General features: G+C 46.4%; 2 protein-coding genes across 2 annotated transcripts in view; both read right to left on the bottom strand.

The window, feature by feature from the left end:
• The window catches only part of LOC144158054 (chitin deacetylase 7-like), a 37289-nt gene extending 31084 nt beyond the window's left edge, over positions 1–6205 (bottom strand). Inside the window, exon 1 of the mRNA XM_077688723.1 lies at positions 6142–6205. Coding sequence (XP_077544849.1) covers positions 6142–6205 — 64 coding nt within the window. The remainder of the gene's footprint in view (positions 1–6141) is intronic.
• The window catches only part of LOC144158802 (chitin deacetylase 7-like), a 194240-nt gene that overhangs the window by 134385 nt on the left and 33919 nt on the right, over positions 1–25936 (bottom strand). The window lies entirely within an intron of this gene.

The following is a 25936-nucleotide window of genomic DNA, read 5'->3' as shown; positions in this document are numbered from 1 at the left end:
TATTTAGGCTCATCATTATTATGATTATCCGTATCATCATCAACAGCCTACTATGGCCCTTTGAGGATAAATATAAATATGTTTACGCTTGGTTTCGCTGCAGGTTTAACTTGTTCAGTCGATATTGAATTTTGAACGGTGATACAAAACTGCCTAATCTTCTAATCACACTGTTTTCTGCGTGTCCCTCACTGCCGCATTCTTCCTGAATGAAGTATTGTTAACAAAGGCTTGTTTAGAGACTTGCTCACAATAGCCCTAATAGAAAAAAAGATAAAAATAATGAAAGAAAAGTCCAATGCCACATTAGCGCACTCACACGAAGATATCATGTTCAACCTATGAATGTACTCACCATCGCATGCTTATAAATAACCATACAGCTTTCAATAAACGAGTTGCTAGTTTGCGCACCATCGTTTGATTCGTGTTTTTACTGTTCCCGTTCCTCGTCCGAATATGCAGCGCGCGTTATTATTAAATTCAAGGGTTGTTATGAAATTTTTCAGAACACAAACGAGCTAAAGCGAAACACAGCGTCTCATAAAAAAGGAAAAGAGATACCTGTGCAACAGTGCAGTCCTTTAAGCTGTGCATCTAATGAACTGCATAGAAAACGTCGGCATTAGGGGAATTGACACGCTCTATTCGAACTGGAGAATTGTGACAAAAAATTGTGCAATTACTACGCGCTATTACCTAACCAATTGTTTAATAGACAATACAAAATACTCTAGGAGGGGCGCTTGCCGCTATAAAAATAATGGCAACGATTATTATCACAGTCATTATGATGTTGTTTGAGGTTTGAGTTTTTTGTCTTAGATGACCGAACACATCTCAGAATCAGGGTGCAGTCAGCTCATGGTTTAGTGACAGGCGAAGAGAGAGAGGTAAAAATTCAGAGCCCCTGCGTTAAGACAAAGATGGTAAAACGCGCAGTTTTCTGCAATGCAACCTGAGTTAAAGTCAAAGCTCAAAATCCAAGCTGCTTTGATCGTATCGGAAAAGCTCATCAAATAAACGTCTGCTTTACAACCCGAAAGCCCAGTATTGGTTACGAGCACGTGAGGCGCTCGCATATGAATGCAAGTGGTTTAGTGGAAGAACAAATGAGATAAAAACACATTTGAATACTAATAAATGTTAGTACAGATTGAGTACGGGTGCGAGTAAGTGCAAGTTGAGTGCGTATACGAGAGTGTACAAAATGAGAACGAGCGCTTATGAGTACAGATTGTGTACTACTCGGGAAAACAGATTGAGTACGATTACAAGTGAGTAGAAATTGTTACGAGAGAGCACAGGATGAGTGTGAGCACATGTGACGACTAACAAGCTTTAAGATAAGTGCGTACAATTCTAAATGTTTATGTTTTGTGTGAGTAGCAGTGAGTTTGTGTAAAGACGGGATTGTTTAGTCTGAGTATGAGTACAGCGCGAAGAAAAAAATGTAATTGAGTTTGAGTGAGTTCTTTCCGTTGTGCAGACCTCTGCTGAGGGGTCCGCTCGCTTCAGGAAATTCTGGACAGGTCCTCTTTCGCTAAACGTAATGCCGATTTTGAGGGCGTGATCTATTGTTGACAGAAGGAACAAATTTTTAAGGAGTAACTTGGGCAGCTGATTGCTAGGATCGTTTATTGTGCTCCTGTTGTGGAGACACACGCGTCTGTAGACTCATTGCAAATCACTCCCTTTTCAATCCATTTTATATTATTCTCTGCATTGCAGACTGTTCGTTAAGGACAGAGGAATTGCACCGGGAACACGACTCTGACATTTCATAACGCATTCTTGGCAATGTGCAGTTACATTCATGTTTCGTAGTCTTGAGGAGGCATGTGTATGACTGCTGAGTGGGGAGTGGAATCACTTGTATTTGTATGCAGTTGAATGCACGTTTGAGTGGGATGATGATTGAGTACGAACCCAAGTAAAAATCGAGTTGGCTGTTAAGGGTGTGCAGACGTGGGTGCATGTACTTGGCACCTTGACATCCTTGACATGAGTAACACGGGTGGGATTCACTCGCTCGCGCAAGACCAAAAGCTCATTAAACAGACTCGTTTGTACTCTGTCAACTACACTTCATTATTTGATGGTTAATGTGGGTTTCACACACAGTCCGTATTAGCAAATACAATAGTAAAAAGGTCCGTGCAACAAAAAAACGCTTGCTCTTCGTGCGAATACCTAGATTCTGCAATCGGCTTTGCCTCCGCACTTGGCTAAATACGCGACGACAACACCGAAACGAACACAGGCGGATATCACTGCGTTCCGACTCCGGCATTTTCGCGCCGCCAGCCGGTTGGGTTACAGAAATCGTCGCGCCGCTGTCAACACACCTCTTGGTCGCGCGGACGAAAGAAACAAAACTGCCACCTCCCCTGGCGGGAACCCTTGTGTAGATGCGACGCATAGGGAGTTCACGTTGCAGCGTTGGACAGCGGTGGAACGGCGCTGGAACGATGCAGCGGAGCGGCGCAGGCACCGCGTTTTCTAGCGCGCATAACGGTGAGGGGACGCGCCGGCGCCAGTGCGTCTGCCGCGGCTATGACGGGACACAATCGAACACAATCCACTTTAATCCTGTCCAATCCAAATTCAATCCATTCGAATCCAATCTAATGCCGCTCGCGAGAGAGTGTTCGCTATCGGAGAGGAGAGGGGGTGAGCGGCGGAAAGCGCAGCTCACGCGGCGAAGAGAATGAGGGAGGGGCGGGCGCCGACAACGACGCCGGATGCAGGGACAAGGCGAGTGAATGAGACGCAGTCGCATGTAAAAGTAACAGTTATAGATAAGACAATACACGCCAGCCGATCATGAAGGAATACACTAGTATACCTTTATCTCATAAACCGCTTATCGGTATACATTTAGAACGCTTGTAGACGCGTTTACTTAGTGTGCGAAAAATCTTCTCATGGGTTCGTTCTTCGTCTCGATTTGGTTCGTTGAAGGTTTGACGATCGAATGGACGCCCTTTCAGCGAAAGTGGGATGTTGGTGGTATTCACTGAATAGTTTAGCTCTCAATTTCTTTGCTTGGCAACGCTGGAAACGGCCACGGACATGACGCGGCTTGTGCTTCTGCGCCCCGCACGCCGGAGAAACAAAAACACCGGCGTGCGTCGTCTGCTCCGTTTCAGCCCGATCCTCAGCGATGGCGTCAATAGAGGTGTCATTAATAGCACTCACACTGGAGTCGAGGCTTTACTTTAAGTTCAGTGGGGTAGAGTTTGGAACGTCCAACACAAGTCACGTGCTTAGCACGGACAGGTACCGCCATCCAGCGGAGCCCGATGTAACCAGTGACGGCGCACTCACACGGTCGTCTGCATGCGTGCCTCGCCAGTGAATACAACCTATAGCCTCCGCGCTCCTCTCAACTTTCTTTAGGAAGACATGCTAAATTTTCCGTTTACCTTACTCTTCTGTTGTTTCTTTTTTTTTCGGACATAACAATCTCTCGTTTTTAATTTACTGTACCCGTCGGACATAGACGTAGTTCACCGCGTTCCTACGAAAGAGCCGACCAAGACTAACATAATTGTTAGGTTTGGGTCACGATCAGCGAGAGATAAGCTACTGCAGGCCGCAGGGAAGAAAAGACTAACGACTAGCAATATTGGTTTCGCCGAAACATGTCCGATATACGTGGAGGAGAACCTCTGTCCCGAATATAAAGCTCTGCTCGGCATAGCCATCGCCAAAAAAAGAAAAGAAGTGGAAGTTCGTATGGGTGGCTGAATCTAAGATACTCACCAAGAATACGGAAAACTCCAGTGTAGTTCACATTGCCACTCGGGCCGACTTAGCCAAAATAGGATCAAAACCCATTTAGCGTTAACGGCAAACAGACAACAGCTATGGCGAACATTAGCTGCAGCACTTTAAACCTTCTTCATTGCAATGCTAGAAGCCTGAACAAAAATTTTGAATATTTAGTAACCTTAGGGTCTGGGCTCACGTTTCAATGCATACATAATAGCCATAACAAAATATGGTAGAAAAAAAAGAATTTATCAACATGCCTAATTATAATTTCCTACCCCTACCTGGAACAACCGATTCGAGAGGAGGTGGTGTTGCACTTTACTTGTCTACTAAAATAAAATTTAAAGAACTAAATGACATAACAGAAACAAAAATTTAATATGTAATGATGTTTGTAGAGCTCGATGCAGAGATTACTACCGGGGTGATCTAGAGGCCACCTGGCTCTCGAATAGAGGTTTTTCTAAAAAGGTTTGAAGAAATATTGCATCACTTTGCTACTATGAACACAAAGGTGATCATTTGCGGTGATTTTAACATTAATACAAATTTTTTTCAAGCACTGATTATCAAAACTCGCTCTCCTCATACGGCTTTGAAAACCACATTACACACCCTACTAGAGGGACTGACGTCTCTTCCTCAATCATCGACCACATGCTGTCTAATTTTTGTCCGGGCTCAACAGAAGCGGGCGTTATTGCGGAAAATGTCGCTAACCATTATCCTACCTACATCATTGTCCTACCTGGATCATTTTATTTCTTTGAAATAAAAAAACACTCGCATTTCGAAAGTTAAACCTACAATACATAATTCACAACGACAAAGGAGTGACCTTAAACCTGCTCCCTCCCTTCCTGGGGACGTTTCCGCGACGGATGTCCAAACAAAACAAATTATACGCCGTTGCTGCACATATACGATAATTAGCGGGAATCGTCAAAACGTATTCCATAATCGTGTAGGCTTGGTAAGAAATCTCTGAAAAGAGATTCTGTTAGTTGTAATGACGAAACAGCGAGAGAAGGAGAATGCTCTTCGATGTGAACTTGTTAGGTCAGCCCTGCTTGGGACAGGGCTTGCTACGCCAGATGGGAAGTGACTACTATGATGAGTGGTGAGTATTACGTACAAATTATGTTTACTAGGGGGTACTAATTACCTATGTTTAATATGATCACTTTCGCCTTTCACACCGTCCATCCATCTTCTAAGCAACCCATTTATTGAATGCGCGAAGTTGTGGCATTCAGTTCTTGATAATAGCACCGCGTGCAATAAACAGTTATAGCAGATAGGAAAAATAGTTCCGGTACCGTAGGAGGTACCAGGTACTGGACCGTTCCGGGAAGTAAAGTTTTAAGAGCTATAGCCAACGGTATCTACCCGACATGCTACCGGACCGCATACCCAACCATGTCTGGGGGCACCGGCTGCCGTCGAATTGTTCGAGGTGATTGATTGATATTCGGTGTAATGCGCCAAGAGATATAGAGAGAGAAACTTTACTATCAAACAGACCTAGCCCGGGCCTTCTTGCCACCGTCTCTTTATTAGGAGACGGCTGGTCCGTAGAACTCCCAGAGGTCCGCACTAACACGAAGGCAGTCGGTCACCAAAAGTTCTTGCGTCGATGTGACATCCACGCCAGGACCCGGATTCAACCAGCCTCCCAGGAAGCGACGCGGGAACGCAGGTTTGGTGGTAGGGTGGTAGGTCTGGCAGATGGCTCTCCCCGTAAAGGTGTCGTACTGATGGGTAGTCAGGGCAGTTGCGTGTAGGGCAAGTGGGACGCGAGAGGAGGCCATGTATGTAGTGGCTACGCGATGGAGTGGTAAGAGAGGAGCTTTGTGCTCTCCTGAACTTGATGCCCTCCTCCGGAAGGCGTATAGGCATGCACTCCTGCTTCCTCCATACGCACCAACGCGTCGCTTACTCGACCTCGGCATACACTACACCATACGGCAACACCTAGACGACCACCACCTCTCCCAACTCAGCGCCTCACGACCTCTTCTACAGGGCACTACATTCTCAACTCTATAAACGTACTACTACCCACAGTCGCAATCCCCCCACAGTCGCAATCCCCCCCCCACCCCATTCCACCTCACATCTGTAACAGTATCCGAATCCGCCCGATTCCTCGCCACATGCACCCAAATTTCTATGCCGCCACGCCAAACTATACCCACCATCACCATGCACACAATACACTGATGCCACCCCTTCCCTCACAAATCTTCACACTGTGTAGCTGTTGTTGACCAACACACACCGCCAAAACCTCCCGGCGGCTACCATCCTAACTAGCAACACAACCATGGCGGAGGAGGCAGCCATTGCCCTCGCGCTCACCTTGCACCCCACCCCCGAATTCGTCCTCTTTGACCCTCAGCAGGCCCCCCGCGATTTTATTCATGGTAACATCACTCCCATGGCATTGCAAATGCTCTCCGAAAATCCCCCATCCGACATCGCGTCCCTGCTGTGGACAGCAGCCCACACAGGCCCAGGCGCTAATGAAGTGGTGTACGTACGTGCTCGGGAACTAATTCACCGGGTCGCCATTTTCACTACGCCTACACGGGATGCCCCTGCAGGCAAGCCAACCTCTTTCCTGCAATACAGGGGTATTGCCCTGCACTACCGCCTTCTCCGCCGCCGGTACCCACCTCCCGCACCCACACTTCTTTCCGGAGGTAGGCCACATGCTGCGCATCCTACAAACACGTACCTTCCCACACAGAACACAACTGATACACAGTCATCCACACCTCTTTACTGACCCTACTTGTCCAGCCTGCGCGGCACTCGACACTCACCACCATTCACTCTGCGAATGCACCGCAGACTCACACACCCCCTTCCGTCCCCTCACCTCTGGGAGCAGACGTGGCGCGACCCGGGGGAGTCAGGCCAAGTCCTGACCACCTCCCAGGCCGGAGGTGGTCACGGAGGCCCTGTGGGCCTCCTCCACCCCCAATACCTCACTCCGACGGAAGAAAAAAAATGTATTACTTCCTCCCTTTCTGACCACAGATGCGGCTTAACGGCAGAGGGTGAGGTCGGAGACCGGGAAACACTGCCTCCTTGCGCTTAGCGCTCAGAGAGGCTGTCGGTGTGCCTGATGTTATGAAATCTTATGAGTGCCAGGGTGGTACACAATTGGCAACAACTTAGATGGATCCAGGGAGAGTACTCGGGTAAGCGCGTGTGCACGAGCATTGCCGTCCAAGTTGGCGTGGCCGGGGACTCATACCAGCGTAATCTTGTGGGGACGCCTGGCGCAAAGGGCGCCGTTTAGGGTGTCAGAGGCCTATGGGTGTGTGGTGTATCGAGAAATATTTTGTACCGCTTCCTGCGAGTCACTAAACATGAAGATTGTCGTGGCAGGGGATTCGGCTTTGACAGCGTATTCAACGGCAGCGGCGGCTATGGAGAAGTCTTCCAGGGTTGTACAAAATGGGGCGTTTTTGAAGTGGGCAATCGTTTCTACTAATGGGGTAGGACTACGGAGCGCGATACCACCATCTCTAAAAGTGTAGTAAAAATGAAAAAAACTTTGCACCTTGACATCATTGAAAAGAGTAAGACGAGTGGGATTAACCCGCTCGCGCGAAACCAACAGCTCATTAAGCAGACTCATTTGTACTCTGTCAACTGCACTTCATTATCTGACGGCTATTGTGGATTTGACACGTAGCGCACCGACGCTAGTCAGGCGATGAGACACGTCGTAGTGGAGAGCTCCGGATACTTTTGACCACCTGGGGATCTGTAACGTGACCTGAAATGTCCAAACACACGGGCGTTTTTGCTTTCGCCTCCTTCAGAAAAGCCGCATCCGCGTCCTGGAATCAAACCCGCGGCCTTTTTTGTAGTGTTAAGCGCGGACGCAACGCAGGCGATGAGGCGCGCCCGAGTGGAGGGCCCCGGATGATTTTTGACCGCTTGGGGATATTCAACGTGCGCCTAAATCTCCAACACACGGGTGTTTTTGCGTTTCGCCTCCATCATAAAAGCGGCCGCCGCGGCCGGAATCGAACCCGCGGCATTGTGCTCAGCAGCACCACGCTTTAGTCCCTAAGCCACCACGACGGTTAGGCGGGAAATTGGGTTAACGCGCCGAGTAAAGTAGCAGAAAGTATTTTATCGCAGTAATGGCAGATATTCCTATTCAAAAAGTGGATATTTGTAAACTTGGAAAGTTTTAAACCACTTTAAGGCACGCCGCGCGTACTAAGGGCTTATTTTGACTGCTACGATGGGCGCACTAAGCAGAGCCTATCCAAGGCAAGCACATTGGTTGCGCGATGCCGCTTCGTTGCAGGGAAGGCCAGAATACAAGGAGCGAACTTTCACGATAGAGTGCGCACCGCGAGAAATCTGCCGAGGCAGGACGCCGTATGTTCGTTGGACTGAACTACATGAAGTGGAGGCACGCACTCTAGCCGCGTCGCTGCTGGATTGCTCTCAGTGTGACGAATTGAACCTCTATGCCCTGGATCAACGGCGGAGTTCAGTAAACCGACCCCGTTAAGGAGCTTCCCGCTTTGGTTGTACGTCGTTTGGAAATTCTTCGTGAGCCCGGGCGTTTCTCGCACTGAAATATTAGTTTTCAGATCTTCAAAGCGCTAAAGACAGTATAAAAAACACGACGTCCCCCGTATAATTCGAACGAGCAACTACGAGGACATCAAGCGGACTTTGTTCCTCTCATCCACTTCAACAGATGGCGCCTGTGGGAAAAATACACCCTGTGTAGTTGGGCTCTCACTACCTAAACCTGGCTGCTTCCATTTTTCGCAGTATTTGAGAGGCCGTCGCAGTGATACCGCCTGTACTTCACTCGCCGATTTGCTGACGGGCCCCATGTTGCCGTCTAATTTAGTTGTGTGACCGGATCGCCTTTATTTAACACAAACTAAGCTTGCGTACATGCCTGTCTCGCCGTCACAAGCCACGGCAGTTGGGTCAGAACCGTGTTTTGCTTGAAGCTTGAGCTATAAGAATTCCGCGGGCTTCCCTTATTGACGCCTCATTTTCGTCAAACGATCTCAGGTACACAGTCCCTTTCTTTAGAACCAGTAGGCGTAAGCCGAGCGTACGTCTAGCAAACGTTTCAAAAGCGGCCGTCCGCTGTGGAGCGACGGGACACTGTACGTGTCAGTACTGTCCTGACAAGTCGCTCTGGTTCACAGTAGGGTTCTTCGCATGCGCGGTGGCGCCCAGACGGTAGACGGAACCGTATCCGAACCGTTTTTGCGATCTTCTATAACTCTCTGATAATGCACGATGTTTGAAAAAGCTTTTGTGAAAAAAATAAAACAATGCGGCCCTTGTGGGCATGATTACCAGCCTACTTAATGAGACTTGCGCGTGCTCGCCGGCAAAAACTGCAGAACTACCGAAATAATTTTGCCCATCAGATCAATACTGGGCTGCGGAAGCGTTATTTGACGTAACGACTTGCGGATTGGGATCGACGCACAAACCAAGAAAGTAGGCCTAAACTAAGCAATTTAAAGCTTTCGCCGTATATTGCGGAGAAAAAATTCACATAAACTGTATTTGCTTACCCGGTAGAGGTTTCCGAGACGCAAACGCGTTTGGTGCCATAAATCCGTAAAAGAACAACACTACCACGCAGCAAAACAAAATCCACAGGCCGCCTGCCAAACGCCACTTGTTCATCATGACGCCCTAAACGTCGAGCGCTGCAGTCTATTCCGGCGAAGTCGCTGTTAAACCGAATTTTTAGCATCACAGCACCACGAGGCGTGTCAAATACAAATTAAGGAGACCCGCGTTCCACACAATGACTCAATAAACAGCTTTGTTCGCTCATTATCTCGGCCGTTTAATAACGAGGGGGCCGTCATTTCTATATCCTTCTGACAAAACTACTTGTTGGTGAATTATCTGTTTCTCGCTTTAGATAATGAGGGACAGCCACGGTTGAATCCACGTTGTGTGAACTGAGCCTAGAGCGGGCAGTCGTTGGCTTCATAGCAATTCAGTGCTGGACAGCCAATTTTTAGGGCCAAACGCGTACAAAACTAATTACAGAGTCGATGCGGAAAAGATATTTATTCGGAAGGTGTTTAGGTTCGAGTGGCTTCGTATTGTTCTCGTTCAGGTCTTGATTGTTTTATTTCTGATGGGCGCGCTTTCCGTATTTCGCTTCCCATGCAACCACTTTGCAACTCATTGAAATGAGCAGCAGTTGAGAGTCGTCAGTTCCGGTGGAAGGGGGCGCGTGCTTTTAGGACAGGGCTCTTGGTTGACGCAAGTGGTGTGCTTACTTGAGCGGACGCCTTTCACGGGGGCCAGCTGGTAAGAGCTTTAGCAAACTCATTCATGTAATGTAGTAGTGTTTAAAAGATTTCAAAGCCTTTCTGCCATGCGAATGTGGATGACCAGCGGGGCTGTAAAATAACTGTAACGTAGGAACGGCGGTCGCAATGGCCCTGTCAGCGATATGATGCACACTGATCCGCCTAATGGCATCCACACATATTTTTGAACAATGTATAACTGACGCAGGTATGCCACAGGATCGACGGTTGGGCCCTGATTGGTTTAGCATCAAAATCCAAAACATCTAATACGAAAACTCTCCCCGCCTGGGGCACCTTCAGTAATCTTGGTGATGGTATTGGCGACACCGCGGACCCTGAGCCCCCCTACCCATGCTGTATCCTGCCCTGGCTAGGAGTTATAAGGTGAAGGGCAGAAACCACAAACGGTGGCCGTCGGAGCCATGGTCAACCTCCGGCAGGTGGGCTCCTTGGCTGCTTACAAGTTAGGGAGCTTCGTGATCTCTCTGAGTATCTGGGTACAGTTAGAGGAGAAAATACCCAGGTCCCCTGCTTTAATACTATAGCTTATGGTATTTTCTAAACCCCTCCCCAAACCTGATCGGCCCCCGCAAAGAGAGGCCGCAGTAACGTTTCTTTCCCAGCACTTCCTAACATGAGTCCTCCTAAACGGAACAACTGCCCTCGCTTCATGGTGATGGAATCGGTCCACCAATCAACACCTCTTGCTTCACAATTTCTATTTCTTGTTTCAAAATTTCTTGGAAGTATCACTGGAGAATCGTATAAAGCCAAAAAACATCGAACGGGTACAATCCTTTTCGAGGTCAGTATCCAGGATGAGGCCGATAAACTTTTCCTCTAACCCTCATCGCCGATCTGGCCATTCGAGTGACGCCCCACCGCACCATAAATAGCTCCCAGGGCGTGGTCTTCGATTTTGACCTACCTAATGAAACTGAAGGCGACTTGCTGGAGGGCCTTCGTGGAATATCAAGGAATATGCCTAATGCAATCTGGTTGTTATCTAGGGCTTGGTTAATTACATCTGTTACTGCATTAACTGCCGCTGTGGATGAGTAATTTTTGCAGAAACCATGTGGATTTGTTGTTAAGATTTCATACTTTTCAACGAATGCCATTACTCTCGTCGCTATTAGCTTTTCAAACAAGATATTAACGCACGATAAGAATTTTATAGGACGGTAGTTTTCTACAGAGTTGGGGTTCTCTCCTTTGAATATAGGCACAACTCTCACAATTCGTAGCTGCTCGGGGTAAAATCCAGCGTAAAAAGATTTAGAAATTTTTCTAGTGTGAACACAAAATGTCAATGTTAGCTTTCAACAGGGTTATTGGTATTTCATAAAGACCCATTGCTTTTTTTGACTGCATCTGTCTGGTCTTAGCGATTATTTCTGTGGTGTTTATCTCTCTGAATGCGAAGCTATTATTAATCGGTGGCGTTAGTTGGGGGGCCGGTTCATTACTGCATGTATGTTTTAGGGTGCTACTTAAGTTAATAAAGAAGTCATTGAATTTCGCAGCAACTGTAGCTTGGTCACAAATCAGGATACTCAAATCAGGGAGTATGCTGAGCTTTTGTGAAGGCTTTATAACAGAGTTTATGATACGCCATATTTGTTTGGAGTTGCCATTGTTTTTCGGTATAAGTTTTTTGTAGTAATCTCTTTTCCGTTTTCGTATTAGAGACAGCGAAAAGTTACGCATAGTTCTGTATTGTTCTTTACAATAATCATTGCCTTTGTGTTGCTTCATTTTATTAAGCCAGTAATCTATCTTTTTAATCACTTTAAGTATGTTATTTGTCATCCAGGGACCGATGGGCGTTGAGAGGTTCAATGATCTGCGAGAGTTGCAGTTTGACTTAATGCAGCTTGATCGTACGTTTGCAGAAAAACATTCGTACGTTAGGTTAACATCGTTATCCAGATCCTCGTTACCAAGATCTTCGTTAAAGCTTTTCTTTTGTATTACTGTTTTGTCCCTTCATAGTCCCATCGTTGTGCTTGATATGGAGTATTTTAATGTTCGAAGGGTGAGTATTTGGAGCAATAATATGGTAGGATAATGGTCAGTGACATTTTCAGCAATGACGCCCGCTTCTACTGAGATTGAACAGAAATTAGAAAAAATGTGATCAATGACCGAGGAAGACACTTCCGTTACCCAGTAGGGCATGTAATGAGGTTTTGAAAACTATATGAGCAAAGCAAGTTAAGGTAATCAGTGCTAGATGGATCTGCTATGTTGATGTTGAAATCACCGCATATGATCACTTTTTATTCGTGGTAGCAAAGTGATAGATCTTCAAAATGTTTTAAAAAAGCCTGCCTTCCAGAGCCAGGTGGCCTGTAGATCACACGAATCGTAATTTTCGTACCAAGCTCTACAAACAACATCTCATATTCAGATTGCGTTTCCCTTATATCCTTCAGTTGTTTCAATATTATTGCAGTGGACGAGTAAAGTGCAACACCACCACCTCTTGAGTCAATTTTTCTTTGTAGCGAGAGTAAATTATAATTTGGTATGTTAATAAATTCCCTTTATTTTAAGCATGTCTCCGATATTGCTATTATACTGCAATCAAATGTAAGTCTAGAGACTAAGGTTATTAAAAAATCAATATTTTTGTTGAGGCTTGTAGCATTAAAATGAAGAAGGCTTAAAGTTTCGCAGCCAGCGCTCGCCATAGCTGTGTCGATTTTCTATTTAGGTTACAGGGAATATTCATACTATTTTGGCTAAGTCAGCCAGAGTCGGCCAGAACTACGCCGGAATTTTCCGTCTTCCTGGCTAGTATTTTCGATTCGGCAACCCATACGAACTTCCGCTTCTTTTTCTTTGTTTTGATGATGGCCTTGCCAAGCAGAGCTTTGTATTCAGGACGTAGGTTCTCTTTAGTATATAATGGACTATATGACCAAAATCGCTAGTCGTCAGCCTTTTCTTCTTAGCGGCCTGAAGCAGCTTATCTCTCGCTGACCGCGACACAAATCTAACAATTACGTTAGTGTTGGTCGGTTCTTTCGTTGGCACGCGGTGAACGAGGTCTATGTCGGACGGTTCCAACTGCACCTCAACTTTTTCTGCTATTGTCTGAATGATTCCTCTTAGCGATTCCTGTTGTTCCTGTGGCATGCCCTTTACTTATTGGTTTGCTTCCTAGTAAACTGTTTCAGCTGCGTCATTTCTGTCGATGACGTACGGCTCAAGCTCTTCCTCTTCTGCTTTGAATGCAGTGTGCTCTTTTTTCAGCGAGTTAAGTTCCTCTTTGGTTTTGCGCACTTCCTCAAAAGTCTGGTTCATGTTTGGCACACCATCCACTACGTCATCAAGTTCTTTTTTAAGCTGGCGTTCGCTTCATCCATTTCTTTTTTGGGAGCCGCGTTCGCTTCGACAACATATTTTAGAAGCTCTTTTATCGACCGTGGTACTTTCTCCTCCATTCCAACAACGAGCGATCCAAGATTTCTTATTTCAAAAAACAGCGCTCCACAACCGCCCGTAGCGACGCCGCCTAGCTTGGATCGCTCGTTGTTCTGCTGGCCTCCGGTCCGACCTGCTAATTTTGTAGTCGCCTGTCGCCAGTTGTCTTTTTGGGTGCAGGCGCAGAAACCTCTGACGTAGCCAGTCGATGCCTCGTAGTCTATCTGGATCCTACGGGTGTCCACCCCTGGCTGTCGGCACGTGTCCGATTTCGATGGCGTGCTTCGTTGCGCAGGCTCCTATCCCAGAGGCCATGCCGCTGCAAGAGTGTAGCACAGTGATTAACGCTTCCCGTGGCGACGCTGCCTAGCTTGTATCGCTCGTTGTGTACGGGTCGGCCAGGAAAACAGCACTGAAGATGCTTAATCCAGTGGTGCACGTAGGGCTTCGCCTTGCCTAGGGTCCTTTTTGTATTAGCCCAGCGCACAGCCTATACGTGCAATGCAACAAATGGTGCCTAGAACATCAACCAATATACATAGATTTACTATACGCTTTTAAGATCTCTTGAATAAATTGTCATCCGTTTAGGCCTGCTGTTGAAGATACATTCCTGTCCAAACTTTTTGTAAATCGTTCATCTGTTTCTCTGCCTTTTTCACACAGAGTGAGAGAGGAGGCACCGGCTCTCACCATCTCCTTTCTAGACTTGTACACATTAGCAATTAGTAGCATTTTACCACCATGGCATTCAGCCTATGTCATGTGATGTATCATTTAAAAAAATAGATAAAAACAGTGTTCCGAGAACTGGGATTCTGCAGAACTTCTAGTCGCAGCAGGGTAAGCATAAATGTGCTGAATTTTACAGTGATGCCTCGATAACCTAAACTATGGTGTCGTGTGTCGCTCATGGTCTCAACTAATTCTAGCAGAAACATGAGCGTACACACCGCTATCATCGCAGCAGAAGCATACGGCATTTTATTGATCGTAAAGCACAATCTTTATTTATTTATTTATTCAAGATACCCTCATGTGCCCAGGAGCATTGCTGAGGGGAGAGGTACATGAATAGTACAATACAAGCAACAATTACTAACATAAGACAACTTGGCAACGCCTGTACACAGCAAAGGAAAAAAATATAGTAATACAACGAAAAATATGTAGGCGTGTTCATACAACAATATTACCCTATACTTACCTCAAGCCACACATAAGACAACACCTTCGCAAAACATGGTACGCCGACGGGATTAAACAGACAGACGAGTTACACATAGTAAAACCACACTTAGGACGATACACTGCTGATTCACACAACCGATTCGTCGGAGTTGCCCCACCTAGATTGCGGATAGGGCACACACACTCGACACACTCCCATCTACCCACTGGATCTCCAAGACCCTTGTGTATCAGGTGTGGGGAGGGCCTATCCGTAATTCATTCTAATTATTCCCCACAATAAAACGCAAACATTTCCCACAACTATGCACAAAACGCATCCCACCACACCCAGCACTGTTTTTAGCGGATGATACCATGATTTCTCTACAGCGCACATTCTAGTTTCTTAGTCCAATCAAAATTTTACACCTGATTTCCTATCACGAGTAGTTTTTGCACCTAATTTCATGCACTGCACAATCGCACCCTGGTCTTTAAACAAGCAATTCTCATTGTCTTTTGCTGATTTTAATTTTGATTTTGTTGAGCGATTTTAGAGTTTAGATCTTCACCTGTCATACATAACCATTGCTTTGGGAATCTTTGCCCTAGTTAACCGTGCGCCATAAACATCCAACCATCATCCTAATACAAAAAGTCTAACCATTTGCCTCTTTGCTCTCGAAACATTTACAATGATCAGCGAAAACGACCATAGCGGCAGCGCCATTCCAACTCACCCGTGGTCCAGGAGAGTACACGGGAACGTAAGCACTTGTACGGGTGGAGTATACAAAAAAATATTATCCACTTGAAGCACAAAGGAACATTGCTACCCAACGCATGCCGTTTTGTGGGAGCTTGGTACTGTTGACCTTTGTATGATCTGCTTTGAGATTCGATTCCCCCGTAAGCTTTCAATGGTTTTGGTCTGTCTCCTACGCGTTACACTGCTGCCGTATTTCTTAACAGCACATTGCGGAGGTTGAAACACGGGTTGTAGAATGCGTCGCCATATACAACAACTCCCGCTTAAAAGTTAAAAATGCGCAACTCCCAATGCGCAACAACTCCCGGTTAAAAATGCGCACAAACGTACGCCTGGCTCTATAGAACGACTGGCGCTTTAAATACATGGTTATATGATTTCAGGGCATGAAAAAAGGAGGCATATTAATTTGTCATGGTGGGCGAGTAACGAAGCTTTTGAGCATGCTACACTGACAAGACACATAAAATCAGGGAAAGGAATGAGCTGAGTTTATTTAACTGGAGCGTGGAAGGAGGTTTCCCTAAGAAAGACATAAATACACCCACACCCTGTTATTTCAACCCTGGTGGTCGAGAAAGTGGTGACTATTGGCAAGTAATCTGATCAAAATACATATCTGAATGATGAGACGCCCACATTCAAGTCGTAGTCGTGATTTTAACAATGTGCAGCTTTGGTGGCGACCGCATTTTAATAGAACCCACGTTCGTGTTACAAATACGCGTATGAACGCCACACACTTACTAGGCACCTAGTGTTTCTGGAGTTCTCACCTTCGGGCATGAAAAATAGATGGGACTCTAACCATATCAGCTTCGCCTAAAATGTATGGAAGCGTGGCCAGTTATAACTCCGCTTTAACACACACACACACACGCACACTCGCACGAACACACGCACGGGCACAAACAAAAGCACGCACGGACACACACAGACACACGCACACGCACGCACACACACCACACACACACACGCAGGCACGCACCCACGCGGACGCACGTACACGCACACGCACGCACAACACACACGCACACACACGCACACACACACACACACACACACACACACACACACACACACACACACACACACACACACACACACACACACACACACACACACACACACACCGCATTCAGACAACGGAATGCCGCAAGAATTGTCAATAAACATTGTGAGTGCAAATCAAAAAACGCACGACCAAATGTCGGTCTACATCAAGAAAGCTGGACACCCATATGTGTAAAATGTGGAGGCCATGCTTGGGTTGCTTTGGGTATATCTACGGGAGGGTTTAAACAGCAGTGTACATAAATTACAAACAAAAGATAAGAATATCATCGGTACGTAATTGCCATTGCACCCGTGTTGTTCGTTGAAGGCGCCACAGCCACTGTGAGTGCAAACCGAATGTGGGCATAGGTGCCTTTCCTGAACCATGCTATTCTTCGCACGATGACTTGTAGCATTCAAAAACGTACGAATCACTTGTAAACTTCTGTAACACCGACAGCTTTCTTAGAATTTACTATTAAGATCTACTTAGAGACATACTGGAGGAGTAAAACTCAAACAATTCTTTCGCTTTCAAATTTTCTTTGTGCAAGTCAAGCACTGTTTCCAGAATATTGTATACATATTAAGACAAACATGGTCAGTAGCTCTGGCGGTGGACTGCTGAGGGGCTCAGGCGGTCGACCCGAAGACGTGATTTCGATCCCGTTCGAGGCGGACGTTGTTCACACTAAAGCAAAAGACAGAAACGTGGGACCGTCGATACATTGGCCACCGGAACGACCTCCAGTTTGTTTAATTTATTCCGTAGGCATTCAATACTCCCGGCCTCCTAGCACAGATGTAGCGTGGCTGCGTTAAACCCTCGAAAATGGGTTGTTTCGACTAAATGACACATAACGCTATTGACTGTTCTCGCCGGAACAATATACGGTGATCCGCCAACCCCAAACGTCCCGTAAAATGGCGCCGCAATCTACTTGAGGGTACAGCCGTAGGCACCACCTGTTATTTATGAAGACATGGGATAATAAGTGTAAAACATATCGTAAGCTGTGGGAACAAAAATACCGGATGCCATCACGACAGCACCCCGTAATTTTGTATGATCCACTTCTCTGTGTTGACACACAAAGTGCTCGAGTGAAGCTTTTTGCTTTGCCACATAAGTGTGCGCCTATACCCGTGCAGGCGTTCCGCCACGTTGCAGCAGTCGACCCTCATGTGGAGTAGCATGCAGCGGGTTCCACTCGTGATGTGTTCATGCCGCGGCCGCAACGCCAGGCAACTTACGGGATTGGGTTTTGGGGTGCATCGTCTGCATCATGAAGACCAGAAGAGTTCGGGCCTCGTCGAGGGCTATGACTTCCCAAACGTCTGGAGCGCCCTGCTGTTCGGAATTCCTGGCCAAGGCATCGGCGTCCTCAATCCCTCGATGCCTCCGTGGCCCCGCAGTAGGTAGGGCCACATGTCGCAGTCTCGGAAGGCCCCCTTGCCCGTCTTGGTCACGAGGGAGTTTCCCGGTTCGCGCTTTGTATAGTACGCTGATAGGACTCGTGTCGCCGCAGTATGGCAGGCCTGGAGTCTGGGAGGAAAACCGCCATGGGGTAGCTTCGGGCTCCCTTTCGAGGAGGAGGTCGGCCGCAGGGTGTATTCCGGCCAGCTTCCGCCGTGTGAAGGAGACGAGGCAGGGCAGGGGACTGCTTCAGCTGGCTCCCAGATCAGGCACCCTGCACGCAGGCCCTAAAGTCATGCCATTCCGGCCTGGAACTTCAATCCAACGCAAACCTATCCCTGAGGGTATTTTCTTAAGGCCAAATACTGATGATTGTTTCCAGGCCACCCTTGGCTATTGTAGCCGTTCTGCCCCAGGCGTGCACCCGAAATAATTTATATTACACGGCCGTATACGTTAGCCACAAATACATCTACTAAAATTATAACCGAGAAGGTGTCAAAAACCAGGTACAGTCTTAATAGCTTACCATGCGCCGTCGAGCAGGAAAAGGTTAATATAGGGCATCCAGTGCATTGCAAACATTGTGAGAAAAATATAACGCATGTTCTAGGCGCCATCGGATGCCAATAGCAAGAAAGTCGTATAGCAACTGTGGTGGTAAAAGCCCTATCCACCGAGAGCATACGTCGTGTTGAGGCCCATTGACCATGATACGAGCCACTGCAGGATACAGTCAGTAGGAGCAAACGACTCGATGAGCGAGCAGAGCAAGAGGGCGTGGTGAGTGCGACAACAATCAAACAATAAGACTTCTTAACATGACATTTACTGCCTTCTGAAACTCGGGTCAAAGCATCTCCGTGTTAGTAATGCAAAAGGCCTATTTGACATTGCAGGTTGAACATTCGCTGCTGAAACTGGTGATTGCCAGACAAAATGGCAGGCTGTGCAGAGTGAATAAGGAGAAGTAATTGAGTTGAAAAGAAAACTGAGTAAATTACGTACACAGCGGAAGCGGACCAAGAGACAGCGTAAAGCAACGGAGGCACTAACCCGCAACCTCGCTACAGCTCAATGGCAGTGTTTTAATATTGGTGCAACTAGCTACTAAATATGTGTCCTTTGTTTACAGATGTTAGAGGCGAATGCTAGCTGAGTAATGTCTACAGAATTAATACAAATGTAGCTAATCAGGTTGAACCCAATATACCTCCTCGCAAAATCTACTGCCGGGTTGGCGATGCGAACGCGTGTACGCGTTTGATGACGATTCTTGTACTTCTCATTTTTGATCGGGGTATCGGTTGTCAACGACCGATTTGCCTATTTTAACGCGAAGCGTTTTACCTCTACCCTCCAAGGGTTCTGTCACGACCATTGGTGTCAACAGAAAAATACTGCAAACAAATAAAAGAAGTTACTGGCAGCGCCAGGAAACGAACCTGAAAAAAAATAGAGAAACGGAGCAAGAGCCCGGTGTCTCACCGATTGGGTTGGGCTACAAGCCCACGCGGAGACGACGACAGACGGTGCACTTACCGAGCACATATGCCTGTTTATTCCTTCGTTTAGACATCTCGCAGCGCTTTGCGCTCCGCCAACAGCACGTGTAGCGGCCGCGTCCAACCCTTACGCATACTGTAGGAGTCATAAAAGCTAAAAGAAGCTCACACCAACGCATTGCACCTCCCTCACAGGAAGCTCACTTCTCTCCGTCTCACTTCTCCTACATCTCCACCGCCGCCGGTGGAGGTGGCGAGATAGGCGGCAGAGGCGGACGAGAAGTTTATAGAAATAGTATTTCCTTTAATTTTATAGAAAAAGAGTTTTCACTCATGTGCTTCACCAATAAACTTAACCAACCACCGTTCGTGAATCATGCATTGATTCTTTCTTAGAAAAAATATCTCGTTCAAATATTAAAGGACGTGGTTAAGGGCTTCTCATTGCCTCTGGTTTCAACCTTCTTAGAGCCACGTGTGTGATTTCAAGTGACATTGCATGGGTAATTATTGTGGGTGTCGTTTACATCTTCACTTTCAAACCACCTGCAGAGTGTAGATTGGCACGAATTTTTTTTGAAATATTTTTTTCTGCGCCTTAAAAATTATGCGACCTGCCGCTTGCCTCCCCCTGTACTCCCTTATAAGTAGTTGTTTTTGGAAAATGTGCTGAATAGAGAAAACCTACCCTGGACGCGGCGGAGTGACAAGGGCTTGCCTCCTTCAGACGGGAAACAAAGAACTTCTCCGAAGATGGGCGAATCACATCTATCCCTTGGAGGGCTGCTTCAAATGACCCGCCAGAGCGCAGTGCGATTCAAGTGGGCCGAGCGGGAGCTTGTAAAATACCATCATGAAGGCGCTCGAAGACCAAGAGCAAGAAGACTGCTCCTTCGCGCGAGCGCGTGCTACTTCTACTTCTTCATTAAACGTTCTTTGTTCCATGCCGTCACTGGTCTGGCTCGTCTGAACAGTTGTTGTAATTAACACTTCACGGCACTTCCATATCTTTCTCCTCACCCCCACGGATCTAAATTAACACGTTTGATTACCTCTGCCTATTTTTGCTCCTTTTTAATTGCTTGTCCTCCATACTCACCTCTTTAGGGCTATTTTTCCCCCAACACTCCAGCCATCTCTTTCCTGACGCGAGCAGCGCCATCACGAGGCATCTACGGAGAACATCCGTCACGCCCAACGTTGTGCCTTGCGCTCTGCCCTCGGCACTCGGTACGCCAAGCTCGATTTAAAATGAGCTTGACATTGGTTGAGGTGTGATGCGACTCACGTTTGCGGCTATGTCAAGTAAAACCGAAGTATAGGACTAGCAAGTGTCACTTGGGAAGGCTGTCACCAACAGTAGCACAAGCAAGAATAAACATAAGCGAAAGAGTAACAATGATGCCGATAATGCGAAGACACGATAAGCAATTAGACTGTTGATCCAGGATGCACCACATCCTAAAGAGTTCTTCGGTGCCTTGATAATTGCGTTTTCCTCCCTGCCTCCGCAATCACGAGGAATGAGTTAATTCGCTAGATTAGTTTAAAAGACAGATTATTTCTACCTCTCCGTTTGCGGTTATGCTATTTTCACATTTACTGCCGTTTTAAACAGGACAAGGAAAATTTCCCTCAATTTTGCTCCATTTTACACATTAAGCCAGTGGCAATAGCAAATATACGCGGCTGGAAAACTACCAAAACAAGGGTTACCGCACACATTCACTCTTTCTGCGTACTTTTTTATAGTATTGGACAATACGTTCAGGAATATTGACAGAGAAAATAAAGGGCTATAAAGTAAAATAAGTACGACGACATTACAGCCTCAAGAAGACTAAAAAAGGCACTAAAATTTGAAAGCACAAACCAATCTAAAGTCTGGCAAACACACGCTGCCGAACAGTTAACCGCGCTATATCGTTTGAAATTTGTGACATGTATAGCGACTGTAAATTTTTTAGTAGCCGGTAATACTCACAGTCCATCTTGACCGCATTTACGGTCGGCAATATTTTTGTAAAAAAAGAAAGAGGTGCAGATGCATACAAAATGTTTGATTCGTGCTTTGAAACTCCCTACTTCATGCTTCTATAAAAGCGCATACGCTTCACCATTAACATTCAAATGTAAGAGAAACACATTAAACAACTTTTGCCAAGACATTTTTATTTCAATTTCCCAAGGGGTTGTTCACCCATGGGTAATTTTTGGGGCATCCGGAGCAAGTCCTAATATAGCGCTCTCCCCCTGGTGGCGTGGTCTTGTACGAGCATGTCGTTGGCCTGGGACAGGTGGTGCTGCCACGGCCGCTACGTCCCGTGCATGGGCGCTTCTCGTAGTCACTAAGAGGTTTTGGGTTCTCCATGAAACGTAAAACCTCCGAAGCTGTCACCAAGTACACGTCATCCTTTTCCAGCAGCCAGTCGACAAAGCGCAGGTAGCCCGCCTTCCGCTCCGTGTGTCGCAGGTATGCCTCATGGAGAAAGACAGGGAAGGGGGCCCGGTTGGTGGTGTAGAATTCTTCGAAGTTGGACCTGCACAAAAGTATACAATAAAAGTTGTGGTGACGGTTAGGCTTACCGCAGAAAAAGTGGGAAGACAATTTTAGCTCTGATTAGGTAAATGTGAACATGTGTAGCGCGTGCTTCAATGCACGGCGATTTTTAGTGCTGTATAATAATTCGCCTTTTCGAATGCAGCCTGCACTATACTGAGGCGCCACGTTTCTATCTTTTTGGAAAAGGGCGAGATGTTCGGTTACAGCCTGCAAAGTGAATTGTGTGACTGGCCGCGACTAACGCTACTCCTGGTCCTCTATCATGGTAAGCTAGAATCACCATCAGATGCTTCGGAAAGTGTTTTGAAGGTGGGGCGGCTCAGGGCGATAGATGGTGATGATGTTGTAATTGGTGATGATGATGGCGATGATGCTGATTTCGCGGTTCTGGAAACCGAAGTGCGTTTTTCAGATAACCAAACTGGGAGCTTTTTGTCACCAATTTCGGCCCTGACTTTTCGAACTAAATCTGGAATCAAACACCATGTATTTTACGTAAAACCAGTTTACTCACTTCAAATATCCTAGTCAATGTAAAAATTTCCCTGCGTACCTAAGTCTGAATGCCTTCCGTGCAGGCGAAAGCCTGTCATATTTATCAACGACTCTTTAACTGCGTTTGAGCCTCTTCGCTTTCATTTCGTCGCCTTCCGGCGCGAATTACTTCAATAGGCAGTCTGGTTACATGTGCCACAGCGTCCGTAGAAGCCAGGGGTCTGGGTGGCTGGCCTCCACCTGCTCAAGCCAGATCCCGCAATGTCCACTTCTCACGCGGAACGTACTTGTCTAACTTTTCCTCCACCGCGGGTAACTTGTGCAGGTGTAATGCACTGGGATTCTGCTGCAGATACCAGGCTTGAATTGCCACACAAACTGAAGTGTGATTTAAAGCGGATGTTCCTCGGGTTTACTGATTGCGTTGGATGACGCGCCAATACGGACTGCAGGAAACCGCACTCTGCACAATAGATTTAACAAAACAATTCTGAAGGTAAGCGAAGACACATCAAACGCCTCATGAAAATAATGCTTCCCATGATTGGATTCGAACCGGGGTCTGCCGCGTTGCGAAGCCGACGTATATCTGATTGCAGCATTTCGATACGGTCGAAGCAGCTTGGACTTTTGGTTTTCACTTAGCTCAGGTTTGCATAGGGAAACGCTTCGCGTTTGGACTGTCTTTCGCTTAATAAAACGGACTTGTTTTTATTTTTTTACTGTTTACAGCAGTGGCCATTCTATGTACAGGACAAATGTGCAAGAACAGTAACTACGGAGGTTTTTTGCAGATAGAGCACTTAAGGTAGGTGTCGCCTAAATAATTAATGTATTATATTTTTTGTAACGTTAAAGCTACCGTACTGTCTGCAAGACACTCAAACAGCGAAGGCAAGAACAACGAGACGCAATAAAATCGACATCTTGAAAAAATCTATGGGAAGAAAACTATTTTCTCCTCCCTACAGGAATAGCAAAACGGTAGCCGTGGTAATATGGCAGTAACAAGTTGAAAGAAGAAACGAAACAAAGCGAATTGGTAATAAGGTAACATTAGCAGATTCTTTCAATGCTTTATCCCTCAATAAACTGCGAGGCCGTTGAAGTAGTAAGCGAATATATCTACTTAGGCCAAGGTGTGACCCCGGATCCCAACCATGACGGAGAGACAATTCGAAGGATAAGAATGGGGTGGAGTGAATTCGGCAGGCATTTTCAGTTAATGAATGGCAGCCTACCATTGTCCCTTAAGAAGAAAGTGCATGACAGCTGCATCTTTCTGGTACTCTCCTACGGGGCAGAAACTTGGAGGCTCATTGAGAGGGTTCAACATATATTGAGGACGATTCAGCGCGCAATGGAACGGAAGATGATAGGCGTAACATTAAGGGGCGAGAGCGGAGTGGGTCAGGGAACAAACGCGTGTTAAGGACATATTAGAAGAAATTACGAAAAAACTGGTGTGGGCAGGGCATGTAGTGCGAATGCCGTTGGTTATTAAGGGTGACAGAGTGAATCCGTAGAGAAGCAAGCGTTTCATGGGGCGGCAGAAAGATGGGCAGATGAGATCAAGAAGTTTGCGGGGATCAATTGGTCGCAGTTAGCACAGGACCGGGGTAATTGGAGATTAATGGGATAGGTCTTTGCCTTGCAGTGGGCGAAGATAGGGTGGTGATGATGATTATTACTATGAAACTGCTCTCTATCTTTATGGGAGAGCTTCATAACCTTCCTTTTGCTTCCACGTGTGGCGCCACCGTCTGCTTGCTGGCACTTCTCGAGAGGCGTATTGCCGGCCAGAGCGGTGGGTACGTTGTCAATTTGGAGTGAATTTAGCATTTTGTGCTGGTTAACCTTACGCGATATAAGTATTGCATGTAAAGAGCTGTGACAAATGCTGTGTTCTGTCCAGGGCTGTCATTCCGGGTACAACAACAAAAACATTCCTAGCTCTGTTTACACAGTGACGGAGACAGCTCATGAAATTCAAGCGGGCGATTCCCAAGCTAGAAGAGGGATATTTCGGCTATGGGTGTAAGTATCCGCCTCGGTGCAAAGAGCATTTTAACGCCACTGACACCACCCATGTAGCAGACGTCATTCTCTAATGCGATGCGGTGCTAAAATTCAACGGATATTCAGGTCGTGTAACAAGTACAGGCCGCCATCATGGACGCTGAGAACATAACCAGCCTTGAAATGACGCCGTGCAGCCTGCGTAAATTGTCGAGGAGCACGCTGCGCAATTTACACCCACAGAAATTGCTTGTGATGGTGTTTACAACATTACTGAACAGATTTCGCTCTATAGTGGTACAGTTTTAGCTGCTATAGGCTGCCTCTCCCACTTTGCGGTTACGACGGCTGAGAAAGAAAGGGAAGGCTCTTTATTGAAAAAGGAAGGAAGCTTTCCCATGTTTACAGTCGCCTACAATTTCACTCTCTTATTCGGTGCCAACTGGGTTTCTATGAGAAAAAACGCAATCAAGTGTTCCAAAGAGACCAACCTTGCTGAGAGGGCGAGGGAGAAAATAAAAGTGAAAGATCATTGATAAAACAAAATGTACCATTTTGTGCCCAACACTCGCCGTTCTTAAGGACTCATTATGTCTGACCAGCTGTATGGTAGACGCGCTTTAACCACCGGCTTTTAAACTTCCACTATATTGTGCACAGCCTGGAATCGAAAAGAAATCTTTGTATTGTTGCCTGTGGGCATTTCCTTTTCATTTTCTGTTCCCGCGTGATCTGCGAGAAAGAAATTCACTGTATTCTCTGAAACCCGCTCAAAAAAGCGGTCTTTGTAAGGTCGGGGTTTCGTCTTTTATTTGCAACCAGTGACAATATTTGTTTTATTCTCCTTTTTCAGTGATGCATGGCGCAACCCGTCTTTTTATATTTCTGCCATTTTTCTTTCTCCAACGCGTCGACGTTCTTGCAAGTAAATGCGTACCACATCTCCTGAAGGACAGCATTATTGTGCTTTCACTTCGATATTCACTTTTCATTTGCTCGCCGCATTCAGTTATTCAGCAACTGAGCAACAGATCAAGCAATTGTATGCTCTTAAAGACACATGTTTACATCCATTCACACTTTTTTTGTTTCTGTTACAGATAGGGCAGTAGCAACTTGTTGCTTCGGAGCTCCTGTAGATAAAATAGTATAAGAGAGTGAAATGCTGGGCTTGTTGGTTCATAATGTAGCAAAGAAGAAACCAGCGGCAAGAACACGCAGGACAAGAGAAGGAGGGACAAACGGGCGGGTGCATTAATGAAAGATTGAGGCAGCACCGAGCAACTTTGAGTTCGGGCACGGGTAGCAATTTAGCTTTACATGCAAAAAGCTGCCAGAATTGTGTTCCAAAATTTCACCATGCCGTAACTGTGGGGAGGC

The sequence above is a fragment of the Haemaphysalis longicornis genome, unplaced genomic scaffold, assembly GCF_048455015.1.
Source record: "Haemaphysalis longicornis isolate Haplotype H1 unplaced genomic scaffold, Haemaphysalis longicornis Haplotype H1 scaffold_10, whole genome shotgun sequence".
Classification (NCBI taxonomy): domain Eukaryota; kingdom Metazoa; phylum Arthropoda; class Arachnida; order Ixodida; family Ixodidae; genus Haemaphysalis; species Haemaphysalis longicornis.
The sequence above is the reverse complement of the archived record's forward strand: the minus strand, read 5'-3'. Positions and strand labels throughout refer to the sequence as shown.